The sequence below is a fragment of the Zonotrichia albicollis genome, chromosome 11, assembly GCF_047830755.1.
Source record: "Zonotrichia albicollis isolate bZonAlb1 chromosome 11, bZonAlb1.hap1, whole genome shotgun sequence".
NCBI lineage: Eukaryota > Metazoa > Chordata > Aves > Passeriformes > Passerellidae > Zonotrichia > Zonotrichia albicollis.
Genome location: NC_133829.1, coordinates 1,067,833 through 1,081,256, shown reverse-complemented (window position 1 = coordinate 1,081,256; position 13,424 = coordinate 1,067,833). Strand labels below are relative to the sequence as shown.

The following is a 13,424-nucleotide window of genomic DNA, read 5'->3' as shown; positions in this document are numbered from 1 at the left end:
AATCCCACCCCGAACCAGGCTGGAATCCCACCCTAAACTGGGCTGGAATCCCACCCTGAATCGGGCTGGAATCCCACCCTAAATCGGGCTGAAATCCCATCCTAAACCGAGCTGGAATCCCACCCTAAACCATGCTGGAATCCCACCCTGAATCGGGCTGGAATCCCACCCTAAACCGGGCTGGAATCCCATCCTAAACTGAGACAGAATGACATCCTAAAATGGTCTAGAATCCCACCCTAAAATGATCTAGAATCCCATCCTAAACTGGGATGGAATCCCACCCTAAACCGGGCTGGAATCCCACCCTGCACCGGGCTGGAATCCCACCCTGAACCATGCTGGAATCCCACCCTAAACCAGGCTGGAATCCCACCCTAAATCGGGCTGGAATCCCACCCTAAATCGGGCTGGAATCCCACCCTAAATTGGGCTGGAATCCCACCCTAAATTGGGCTGGAATCCCATTTGAAATCAGGCTGGAATCCCATCCTAAAATGATCTAGAATCCCACCCTAAACTGGGCTGGAATCCCACCCTAAACCGGGCTGGAATCCCACCCTGAACCATGCTGGAATCCCACCCTACACCGGGTTGGAATCCCACCCTAAACTGAGCTGGAATCCCACCCTAAACCGGGCTGGAATCCCACCCTAAACTGGGCTGGAATCCCACCCTAAATCGGGCTGGAATCCCATCTGAAACCAGGCTGGAATCCCACCCTAAACCATGCTGGAATCCCACCCTAAACCGGGCTGGAATCCCACCCTAAACCGGGCTGGAATCCCATCCTAAACCGAGCTGGAATCCCACCCTAAATCGGGCTGGAATCCCACCTTGAAGCGGGCTGGAATCCCATCTGAAACCGGGCTGGAATCTCACCCTGAACCGGGCTGGAATCCCACCCTAAATCGGGCTGGAATCCCACCCTAAACCGGGCTGGAATCCCACCCTAAACCGAGCTGGAATCCCATCCTAAAACATGCCAGAATCCCATCTTAAATACGCTAGAATCCCACCCTAAACTGGGCTGAAATCCCACCCTAAATCAGGCTGGAATCCCACCCTGAACCGGGCTGGAATCCCACCCTAAACCGGGCTGGAATCCCATCCTAAAATGGTCTAGAATCCCATCCTAAACTGGGCTGGAATCCCACCCTAAACCGGGCTGGAATCCCACCGTACACCGGGCTGGAATCCCACCCTGAACCGGGCTGGAATCCCACCCTAAATTGGGCTTGAATCCCACCCTAAATCGGGCTGGAATCCCACCCTGAACCATGCTGGAATCCCACCCTGAACCGGGCTGGAATCTCCCCCTAAACCGGGCTGGAATCCCACCCTAAACCATGCTGGAATCTCCCCCTAAACCGGGCTTGAATCCCACCCTAAACCTGGCTGGAATCCCACCCTGAACCGGGCTGGAATCCCACCCTGAACCGGGCTGGAATCCCACCCTAAACCTGGCTGGAATCCCACCCTGAACCGGGCTGGAATCCCACCCTAAAACACGCCAGAATCCCACCCTGAACCGGGCTGGAATCCCACCCTGCCCCGCCATCCCGTCCCACCTGGTCTGCCCGGAACTCCGTGGGCAGCAGGAGCCGGTTGCCCGCCCGGGTGGCCACGGGCACGGTGATCTTGAGGGTCACCCCTTGCACCGGGAAGAACCCCAGGTTCTGCAGCTGCCAGGGAAGAGCACAGGGATGTGTTGGGATCGGGGAACGGGGATCCCTGCTCCCGGGGCTGATCCCAAATCCAGGAGAACTCAGGGATCCGGTTCCTGCTCACCGTGAAGGTGCAGTGGAAGGGGGGCCCCATGGGGTTGGATGCATCCAGGGAATTGTTGGATCTGATCTCAAAATAGTCCAGGCTTGACGTCCTGTGGGGCAAAAAGTGACAAAGGGGTTTGTAGAATTTCCCCTTTTATTGTAGAATTTCCCCTTTCTTTATAGGATTTTCCCTTTTCTCTACATAACTTCCCCCTTTCTCTACAGGACTTTCCCCTTTCTGTATAGGATATTCCCCTTTTCTTTGCAGGATTTCCCCTTTTATTGCAGAATTTTCCCCTTTCTGTATAGGATATTCCCCTTTTCTTTGCAGGATTTCCCCTTTTATTGCAGAATTTTCCCCTTTCTGTATAGGATATTCCCCTTTTCTCTGCAGGATTTCCCCTTTTATTGCAGAATTTTCCCTTCTTTCTTTATAGGATATTCCCCTTTTCTTTGCAGGATTTCCCCTTTTATTGCAGAATTTTCCCCTTTCTGTATAGGATATTCCCCTTTTCTTTGCAGGATTTCCCCTTTTATCGTAGAATTTTCCCTTTTCTTTGCAGGATTTCCCCTTTTATCGTAGAATTTTCCCTTTTCTTTGCAGGATTTCCCCTTTTATCGTAGAATTTTCCCTTTTCTTTGCAGGATTTCCCCTTTTATCGCAGAATTTTCCCTTTTCTTTGCAGGATTTCCCCTTTTATTGCAGAATTTTCCCTTTTCTTTGCAGGATTTCCCCTTTTATTGCAGAATTTTCCCTTTTCTTTGCAGGATTTCCCCTTTTATTGCAGAATTTTCCCTTTCTTTATAGGATTTTCCCTTTTCTTTGCAGGATTTTCTTGCCTTTTAATACAGCAGAGCCATCCCAGGCCCTGGCTGAGGTTTGGATGTCACAGGAGGTAAATCAATCCCTGCTTTGCAGCTGGAGAGGAGGGACAAGAGCCAGGAATATCCCGTGGGAACCCCTTCAGGAGCACCTGTGATGGCCCCAAATCCCCACATTCTTTCGAATTCTCTCCCTCCTTTTGCCACTCCAAAATTCCCAAATTTGATATTTTCTGCGCTCTTCTTTCCCTCCAGGTTTTCTCTTCATTCCGAACCGGAGAATCCCCTCGCTCCCCATAAATCCTAAATATTAAAGGAATTTTATTCGAGGCGTCTGAGTAAAAAATATAAAATGACCGAAGGGCTGAAAAATCCCAGAAAAATTCCAGCAAGCAGCGCCAGGGAATGTGCTTTGGGATCCCTGGTTTTCCCATCAGCAGCTTCCTAAATTATCTCTGCCTTCATCCCTGGCTGTCCCAGACTTGAATTCCCAGCGATTCCACGCTCATCCCACAGCTGAGCTTCCCTCGGATGGTTTTGTGGGATGGCCACAGGCCCAGACACTGGGAACACCTGTTATGGCCATCATTACCTCCAAGAATTCCCTTTTTTTTTCCCATAAAAACTCACCCTCACACCTCTTCAATAAAATTTATGCCTCTGAACATCGGCAGAGTCCAGCTCCCCGTGGCTCGCCAATTTTATAAAAAGCTCTCCCTGACTTTACGGCTCCTTGTTTTTTCAATAAATTCCCAAATTAAACCTGGGTCTGAAGGCTGCTCCCAGCTGGTTTTCCCAAGGGGTTTTTCCCAATCCCAGCTGGTTTTCCCAAGGGGTTTTTCCCAATCCACGACCTCCCCGGAGCCAAATCCCATCCCAAACCCCTCACCTGGTGAAGAGCAGGTCGGCCTCGTACTTGAGCTGGAAGTTGAGGTGGGCAACGTTGTCCTCCTTGGTGCTCTCCTTCTCCTCGCTGTCACTGCAACAGCAGCAGGGCCAGGGGGTCAGGCAGCAGCCAAATCCCCCCGGGAATGGTTTTTTTTGGGAAGGCTGATTTTGGTCAAAGCAGGATTTTAATCGGAGGTTTTTATCATTTAAATGATTTGGAGGGAGGTGTCACCCCCAGCAGCTTAAAGTGGTGTAGGGGAAGCATCCTCTGCTCTAATTGGTGAAACGTAGGAAAAAAAAAAAAATTAATAATTTAGTTAATTAATTCAATTATTTATTAATAATTTAATAAATATTAAGTTGATTTAATTTTTCCCTTTCTTTGTAGGATTTTTCCCCTTATAGGATTTTCCCTTTCCTTATTGGATTTTCCCCGCCCTTATAGGATTTTCCCCCTTCCTTGTAGGATTTTACCCTTCCCTATAGGATTTTCCCTTTCCTCATAGGATTTTCCCCCTTCCTTGTAGGATTTTACCCTTCCCTATAGGGTTTTCCCTTTCCTCATAGGATTTTCCCCCTTCCTTATAGGATTTTACCCTTCCCTATAGGATTTTCCCTTTCCTCATAGGATTTTCCCTTTTTTTGCAGGATTTCCCACATTTCCCTGTGGGAAACCTTTACCTGTGCAGGAATGGGGGGTAAGGAGAACTCTGTAAAATTATTAGGAGATATTTCTCCTGGGAAATATTTGTGGTGGGAGTGTGGATGACAAAGCAGCAGCGGCTGGAGATCCAGCAGAGCCCAGCAGCTTCCACAGGCACGGAAAAATCATGGATGTAAATCCCGAGATAAATGAAAATAGCCAGGTTTGGGAGCACAGGGTAACCCACAGCAACTGGCTCTCCATGGGGTTATTCCATGGAAAACCTCTGGCTCTGGAGGAAGGAATCCCAAGGAAAGCCGGCTGCATCCTGGGGTGCCCAGAGAATTCCTGAATCCCTGGAATTGTCCATTGTGGGCACCCTGGGATCAGGGAAGGGGTGGGACTGGGTGGGCTTTTGTTCCAGCCCAAACCATTCCATGATTCCGTGATTCCAGAGGGAGAAAGCGTCCCCAGACCTGCTGGCAGCCATGTAGACCTCCATGCTCTGCAGGAAGACGGACTTGCTGAATTCAAAATCCAGGCGGAAAGCGACCTGCGGAGAAGAGGGGAAAACACCGGGAAAAACACCGGGAAAAACATCCCAGGAAATAAAATCCCGAGTGCTGAGCAGGGCCAGTGCAGGACCCTGCAGGAGACATAATTCCCAATCCCACCAGAACCGAGCAGAGCAGGATTTGCAGGAATTCTCTCAGCCCCTGCGATGGGAGCAATGAGCGGCTCCCTTTGGAAGCAGATCCCTCCAGAGGCCCGGGACCGGCGGGAAGGGGAGGCAGCTGGAGAGAGCCAACCCCAATAAAACGGGATAAATGTGATAAATGTCACATCTGCAGTGACCTCAAACCGTCTGGGCCGGCACAGCTGACTGGAATATTAAAGCTCCCGCGGCTCCGGAGCCAAAATTCCATTTCCAGCCTGTCTTTGTTTTGGCAGGAGCGGCACTACCTGATGGCCCACGGACGCATTCCCGACCCTGTAGGTCATGGGCAGCCAGCTCCTCCTGCAGCCACAGGCATCCCACTGGGATTTTTGGGAGCTTTCAAGCCGAGCCTGCTGCCTGAGGCTCATCCATCATAATCCAGGAAAGGTTTCAGACGGATACAGGAGCTGGGGAGATTTTATCTCCAGGTCCTGCTTGTGTTGGTCCCTTTTCCCACGGGTGGCAGGTGGGATTCCACGCGGATCCTGAGTGGATCTCCTCCCCACTATTCTTTTCCCCAACTGAACCCTGAATTTGATGTTTCCCAAGGGTTTATGGCTTATAAAAATGATAAACTGGATCTGGGCTCATCCCAAGTACTGGGAACACTGGTTTGGAGGATGCCACCACCCAGGGGGACTGGGACTGGCTCTGAGCAGGATCCAGAGGCACCTCAGGGCAAGGAAAACCTATCAGGTGGGGAAGGAGCCTCATCCTGCAGGGAATCAGCTCAGGAAAGTTCCCATCCTTGGTTTGAAGCCAACGTTAAATTTTTCCAAAGGATTTGAGGCAAGTTCTGTCACCTGGAGGAGCTGGGTTGGATTCTGGGGCTCTCCTGAGCACCAGGGCAGGATCCCAACCATCCCAGCTTCCCTAAGATGCCTTTCAAACTCCAGAAGGGAAGAAACCAAAAGTTTGTCTTCAAAATCCTGCTGAGGGCTGCCCAGATGTGACCCTGGGGGCAGAAGGTGCAGTGGGAAGTTGGGAATGTCCTACCTTGGCCTTGGCTCGGAAGAAGGGGTAGCTGACGTTGCACACCCTCCTGGTGGGGTGTCTGTCGTCGCTGGCACAGTCGATGTTGATGTCGCCGTCGTCCTGAAACGGGACACAAAGTCCTGTCCGTGGAATGCCCGGGACACCGGGAATGAGCCCCGGCTCTTTGGGAAACTGGGAACACCAGAGGGGCTGAAAAGGGGCCTTGGCTTTGGGGAAACAACCAACTAACCAATGGCCAATGACCAATCAACCAAAACCCAACGAACCAATGGCCAATCAAATAATGGCCAATCAGTGGCCAACCAAAGGCCAACCAATGGACAATCAACCGATGACCAACCAACCACTGACCAACCAGTCAATGACCAACCAATTGACAACCAACAACCAAAACCCAACCAACCAACAAGAACCAATGACCAACCAACCAACCAATAACCAACAACCAACCAACCAACAACCAACCAACGACCAAAACCCAACCAACCATCAACAAGAACCAATGACCAACCAACCAACCAACAACCAACCAACGACCAAAACCCAATCAACCAATGACCAAAACCCAACCAAAACCCAACAAAACACCAACCAATCAACGACCAACCAACCAACGACCAAAACACAACCAAAACCCAATCAACCACTGGTCAACAAACTAATGAATGAAGGAAGGCTACAACCACCAACCAAGCACCAACCAGAACCCAACCAAAGGACCATGCAAGCAACGAGCCAGTCATCCAAACCACCCTGCTCGCTGCAGCTGGGAATTCTTCCCATGCATTTGTTGATGTTCTTGGAAAGGACCATCTCCAGGAAGCAACTCCCAGTTTCCTGATTTAAATCCTCTTTATGAATTTAATTACAGCAGTGAATGAATTTAACTGCGGTGAATGAATGAACCTGATTATTCCTGGCATTTTTGTTGTGATGAGGAGTCTTTGGGAAGCACTGAGAGACTACAGGAGCTGTTATCCTGCATGGCCATGGAATTCCCTCACCTCAACGCTGGCATTCCTGCTGCTGGAACACCTTCCACCTCTCCAGCCATGGGATGTGGTGTCCATCCTCACCATGAGAGGATGAGCTATTCCAGCTTTTATCCCACAAGGGGTCACTTTGAGCTGCTGCCACTGGAAAATTCCTACCCAGGAGCTGGAATATCCCAGCACCAGCCACCAGAAACACCCTGGAGCTTCCTCCCATTCATCTGCTGAAATTATGGACTTTTTGGGGCCACAACAACTTTTTATTTATGAGACATGGATTTCCATCCCCTCTGGATGCTCCTTGATAAAGAGGGACATCCAGGAGCCTGTTATCCATGACTCCTCCATAACCAGTTGCAAATATTCCCTACAACCACTGCTGCCCGGTGCTTTCTGTTCCCCACCACCCCAGGGATTTTCCCTGCTCCCCTCACTTCGTTTGGAATAATCTCCAAAAAATGCATTTTTCTTATTTTGTGGGCAGCAAGCCCCACAATTTTCCTTTGGCACGGCTCGGAGAAAAACAAAGGATGCGGGCGGGGATGAAGTCATGGGGGGGTGAGGGAAGGCTCAGCAGCATCAGCACATTCCCAAACCTCGCTGGGAGCAGGGAGGAGTCGCACCCAGATCGAGTGAGCGGGGCAGTGACATTTTCGGGGCGCTCTGGGACCATCCAGGGAAAGCCACGGAGAGGTGGCATCGCCCGGCTCAGTGCTGAGCTGTGGCCACATCCCCATGACCAGCTCCCACTCCCAGGAGTTATTTCTCAGCTGCAAAAACTCGTTCCTGACGGGAACTTGGCCACGTGCAGGGAGTATTTTTAAACCACTGCAGGAGAAAAATAGAGGGAAATAATTTCCTCTGCGTTTGACCTTCGCCCAGTCTCTTAAAACTCAAAACCTTTTTGTATTTCCAAAATAAAGAGCTGGAAGTGCTTAGAAACGGAGCCCATAAACAGCTCTGATTTATGAGGGATGGAGGCAGATTTGGGCTCTGCTTTGGGCTGCAGCTTTCTCCTCCGGCCGGGATTAGCAGCCCCTCTGGAAAAGCCCGGATCTGCCCCGGGAGCTCACCTTGGGGATCAGGCTGGCCAGCTGGAGGTTCCTGGAGAAGGAGATGTTGAGGACGGTGCTGTAGGCGTTCTCCCCGCGGTTTTCCAGCGTGGCCTCCACGGCCACCCTCCTCCTGCTGCTCTCGATGACGAAGACGGAGGCGTCGAAGGCGAGGCTGAAGGCCGAGCAGTCCGCCCTGCGCAGCGCCCTCCGGCAGAATTCCCTGCAAAACGGGGCATTCCCGGGATTTTACCGCCATGGAGGTCCCTGCTCTCCCCCTCTGTCCCGCTGTGCTGAAAGGGGAATTAGGGATTCTTCCCATCGTGCACACTTTGGGGATTTTTGGCCAGTGGTGTGATGCTTTCTCAAATATTATTAGGAATGCTCAGGACAGCTGGGATGTAGGGAAAGAGCAGATCCCACGCCAATGGCAAAGGTGGCTCCAAGCTCCACTGTTCATCCTGGCCTTGGACACTTCCAGGGATCCACAGCTTCTCTGGGAATTCCATCCCAGCCCCTCCCCACCCTCACAGGGAACAATTCCTTCCCAAAATCCCATCGATCCCTCTTTCACCTAAAGCCATTCCCTGTGTCCTGTCCCTCCATCCCTTGTCCCAGTCTCTCTCCAGCTCTCCTGGAGCCCCTTCAGGCCCTGCAAGGGACTCTGAGCTCTCCCTGGATCCTTCCCTTCTCCAGGTGAACATTCCCAGCTCGTCCAGCCTGGCTCCAGAGGGGCTCCAGCCCTTGGAACAGCTCTGGGGCCTCCCGTGGATGCAACCTTTAATAGCTCTGTAACCACGGAGCTGCAGTGGGGAATTATTTCCATGAGTCAAGCCCGTAATTGCCAGGTGGGTAATGCCAGCCTTGCAGTTATTCCCTGGTATTTCCTCATTTATATCCCTGGAACTCATCACCATGGCACCAAATATTCGCTGGTTTGTGTATTCCCCGAAAAACCACAGGCAGGGAGCAGCTCAGAAGTGCCAAGGAGCACCTCATGGAGGGCCTGGATGAACCTTGTGGTGATGCTGGATGGAGGAGCAGCGATGTCAGAATTTACAGAACGCAGACTGGGGCTGGATTTTTGGAGCCTCCCCCAGCTGGTGACACTCCTGGAGGATGCTGTGGCTCAGCTACTCACGTGGCACTGGGAATGTCACTCCTGGCATCCAGCACCAGGTCGGGGACACAGTGCTCGTCCTCGTTGCAGCCATTCCAGAAGGGGACCTGAGGGGACAACGAGAGCAGCTCGGTGACAATTTTGCCAGGGATAAATCTGCCCTGGTGCCCTGGCAGGTGGAACTTTGGGAGGTGACACTTTGGGAAGTAGCACTGGGGATGTGGCATTTTGGGAGGTGACACCTGGGATGTGGCACCTCGGAGGTAGAACTTGGGGAGGTGACACTTGGGGAGGTGACACTTTGGGAGGAGACACTTTGGGGTGTGGCAGTTGGGAGGGGACACTTTGGGAGGAGACACTTTGGGGTGTGGCAGTTGGGAGGTGACACTTTGGGAGGTGACACTTTGGGAGGTGACACTTTGGGATGACGCATTAGGGTGGTGACATTTTGGGAGGTAGAACTTTGGGAGGTAGCACCAGGGAGGTGACACCATGCACGTGACACTTAGGGAGGTGGAACTGGGAAGGTGAATCTGGGAAGGTGTCACCAGGGAGGTGACACTTGTGCTACCTACAGAGACCCTGAGGGAGGTGGGCCACCCATCGTCCAGCATGGGGCCGTGCTCGGGCTGCTCCAGCTCGTAGTCGATGGAGAACGTCACCGGCTTCACGTAATCCGCCGAGTCCTGGGGCACAGGGAGAGCACTGAGAGGAGCCCCCGGGGTGTCCCCAAAGGTCACACACCTGTCCTGCAGCCCCAGCCCACGGCTGGGCTGTAACAGAAACCAGATCCCATCTCCAAGGTTGCTCCCAGCCCCATCCACGCTGGCCTTGGATGCTGCCAGGGATCCAGCGGCAGCCACAGCTCCTCTGGGAATTCTATCCCAGCCAGGAATTCCTTCCCAATATCCCACCTAGCCCTGCCCTCTGGAAGACCCTAGGAGCTCCTCCCGTGCCTGCCCCACAGTGCAGGGGGATGCTCTGGAGGGAGATGTTTTTTAGGGCTAAATCACGAGCTCCTTCTCCAGCCTCCAATTTCCCAAAAGTTCACGGCAGTTCAGCCGGGGCTTGGGGCTGGGCCAGTCTGGCAGCTCAGGCCTGCCTGGCTTCCACGAGATTCTCCTCATTCCCTGGGAATGTTTGGGTTTGGCCAGGTTTGTGCATCAGCTGTTCCCTGCGAGCGAGGGATGCACCAGCTCTGCACCCCGGGGTGGGTGACCCTGCTGGGACACAGGGGGACACCACCCGGGGCTGGCACGGGGACGCGCCATTCCCGACGGAAAAACAACGGGCATTCCTGATTTTGGAGCAGCAAAAGCAGCCTGACCCTGGGATGAGGAGCTCACACCCTCCCCGAGGACACGTCTGGTGGTGGAACGGAGCACGTGGAGGCTGATGTCACCGCTTGGGGACCCAGCAGCTGCCACGTGCTGGCAGCTCCGTCCCTGACCACATCAAACCGGCAGAGGAGGAGGAGCCCAGCGGGATGGCTCCAGCGGGATGAGGCTGGGGATGCTGGAGAGAAGAACACTGTAGTAAACCCCTCAGGTTTAGCCAGGGCCCCTTGGAGAATAGAATGCTGACACAGCGGCAAAGAAGTTTCCTGTCTCCAGGGACATCCGCCTTGTACCTTATCCCTATAGCCATGGAAGGCAATATTGTGTTAACCCTACTGTTGGTCACTTATGGTCACCCTAACACCTTTGCCATTGGTCAGGATTGGATCCAGGCCAAGGGTATAACAGTAGCATACTGTACCCCTGCTAACTGGGAAGAAGAAGAGCTGAGACCCTTCACAGACCCTACAATAAAGCCATACTCGTGGAACAGCCAGCGTCTTCTGCTTCTCCTCTCTCTACCCTCTGCTGGAGCCTTAGGCCAAGGGAAAAGCTACCTAGCAAGCAAAGCTGAAATCACAAGAGCTGCCTGATCACTAAGAGCTGAATATTCCCTGCTTGCTAGGGGCTGACCCACGGCCTTGGTCTGAGAGCGAGCTGGCTTCTGGCACCCAGTGCCCTTGGGGACTGAGCTCTGGAGCTGGAACAGCTTGCATAGGATACCACCAAGCAAGGCTCATTTAGAACACCTCCTGCTGCACACTCACCAGGACGTGGAAGGGCAGGGTGTGGCAGAGCTCCTGCCCGGCTGCCAGCACCAGTGCCCGTGGTGCCGCCCTGCCGTCGTCCAGGTGTGCCCGGGGCGAGTAGCGGCGCTCGTCGATGGTCGTGTTGTACCTGAGCCCTGCAAGGACAGGCCCAGCTCAGCCCTTGGGGCCACACGCCCCAAACCCTGGGCAAAGAGTGACCCCCAAGGTCCATTCCCTGCTCAGGGAAATCCCAGGCATGTCAGAAAAGCTTCCCCTCGCCAAGTGAGGGGTTTTGGGAATGAATTATTGCGAGGCCCTGTGTAAAATCTGTGCAGGCGTGGAGTTGTTTGCCTCTCAGGTGTTCCTGTGCTGGTCTGGAGGAATTGGTGCTCACCCCTTATTGAAGTTGGAGGGGAGACGACCCACCTTGCGTTGGTCAGCCATCGACTCCGATTTATTAATCAATCTGGCACCTTTTATAACAGTGTTAATTCACTTCATGCATATTGCAAAATCTGAGCTCACAATAGGTCAGAGATAACATACCAACTCCACCTTATGTTTCCAATACCAAGATTTGGGTTCCCAAAATTATTCTTGCTTTCCCAAAACAGCCAAAGATAGAACATCCACTTGTTATGAGAAAGCTGCCTGAGAACTCTGATGTGCAAGGCTCTCAAGGCCTTCATGTTTGTCACTTTTACCTGTAATTAAAAATAACCTGAGAACCTCTGCTGTTCACAGAAACAGGCTGTGAGAATCTGCTCCTCACAGCTGCCTTCTAGGCCATCCCTGAAAAAATCTCCAACAACCCCTCACCTGGATGATTTATGGAGATCCTTTGGTTCCTGCACTGCTGTTGGAAAGCAGCTGGAGACTCCCAACCAAGCAGGGATTTCGGAGAACCACAGAATCTCAGAATGGTTTGGGAAGGGACCTTAAATCTCATCTCACTGCAGCCCCTGCCACGGCAAGGACACCTTCCACTGTCCCAGGGTGCTCCAAGTGTCCAGCCTGGCCTTGGGCACATCCAGGGGCAGCCACAGCTGCTCTGGAAATTCCATCCCCTCCCCACCCTCACAGGAACAATCCCTTCCCAATTTGCCATCTGTCCCTCTTTCAGCTTAAATCCATTCCCTGTGTCCTGTCCCTCCATCCCTTGTCCCTCTCCAGCTCTCCTGGAGCTCCTTTAGGCCCTGGAAGGGGTTCTGAGGTTTCTCTGGATTCTCATTCCTGGCTGGACACCCTCAGCTCTCCCAGCCTGGCTCCAGAGCAGAGGGGCTGACTCTTTATTTCCAGGGGAAATAAAGGTAAAATCAAATAAATAAGGAAATCCCACTCAGATTTTATCCCACAGGGACAGCAGCAGGGAGAAAAAGGCTGGATTTGACAGCACAAAACAAAGCTCTTGCTCTGGGCAATGGGAGTTTTTCCTTGGCTTTGATCCTGATTTTCCTTGGACGGTGTTTGCTGCTGGCTCGCAGGGGCCGAGCCGCTATCGCCTCCCTGCTCCGCTGACTCCCGGGAATCCGCCGGGGATCACTCGGGGTCACGGCTCCATCCAAGGGTTTAACGGGAGGGCTGGCCAGCTCCAGATTCCCTGGGATGTTGTGGAAAATGCACATCTGGCGGGCAGATGTGTCCCGCTGCTGCAGCGGGAGGGATGGGCCCTGCGCAACGCGGGCCGGGCTCGTCCTCTCCTGTCCCGCTGCGGGGACATTCCCGGCACATGGAGCACGGAAAGGCAAATCCCAGGAGAGCTCAGCCCAGGGAACAGGTGAGGGATAGGTGGGATTTATCCTGGGGGGGTTTCTTCGGCAGAACAACAACCAGGACCCGGAGACTCGGCCGGGACAGGGACAAATGTGAGTGACGCCAAAGTGGCAGAAGGACACGTGAGCTCCTCCAAGCTCCTGGATGGCTTCCTGTCACAGACACATTTTATGAAAAATCCTTTCCTTAGGATTTTTCCTCCCGAGAAGCTGGGAGGCCTCAGGAACAAAATGTAAACAATGGTTATCTGCTGCTGTGGAATGCAACAGGTGCACCTGGGATTGGTCTCGTGTGGTTGTTTCTAATTAATGGCCAATCACAGTCCAGCTGTTTGGACTGTCTCAGTCAGTCACAAACCTTTGTTATGAATTCTTTTTCTATTCTTAGCTAGACTTCTGATGAAATCCTTTCTTCTATTCTTTTAGTATAGTTTTCATATAATATATATCATAAAATAATAAATAAAGCCTTCTGAAACATGGAGTCAGATCCTCGTCTCTTCCCTCAACATAAGCCCCTGCAAACCCCATCCCATTTCCATCCCAAAAGCTGGGTTTTCTGT

General features: G+C 52.6%; 1 protein-coding gene across 3 annotated transcripts in view; it reads right to left on the bottom strand.

Moving 5' to 3' along the window:
* Positions 1-13,424, bottom strand: part of ITGA11 (integrin subunit alpha 11) — a 52,867-nt gene that overhangs the window by 5,602 nt on the left and 33,841 nt on the right. For all 3 annotated transcript variants that reach the window (XM_074549081.1, XM_074549080.1, XM_074549079.1), the window contains 9 exons: positions 11,108-11,244; positions 9,579-9,689; positions 9,025-9,110; positions 7,905-8,106; positions 5,840-5,938; positions 4,602-4,678; positions 3,484-3,573; positions 1,792-1,882; positions 1,572-1,685 (listed from right to left, as the gene is read on the bottom strand). In XM_074549081.1, coding sequence (XP_074405182.1) covers positions 1,572-1,685; positions 1,792-1,882; positions 3,484-3,573; positions 4,602-4,678; positions 5,840-5,938; positions 7,905-8,106; positions 9,025-9,110; positions 9,579-9,689; positions 11,108-11,244 — 1,007 coding nt within the window. The remainder of the gene's footprint in view (positions 1-1,571; positions 1,686-1,791; positions 1,883-3,483; positions 3,574-4,601; positions 4,679-5,839; positions 5,939-7,904; positions 8,107-9,024; positions 9,111-9,578; positions 9,690-11,107; positions 11,245-13,424) is intronic.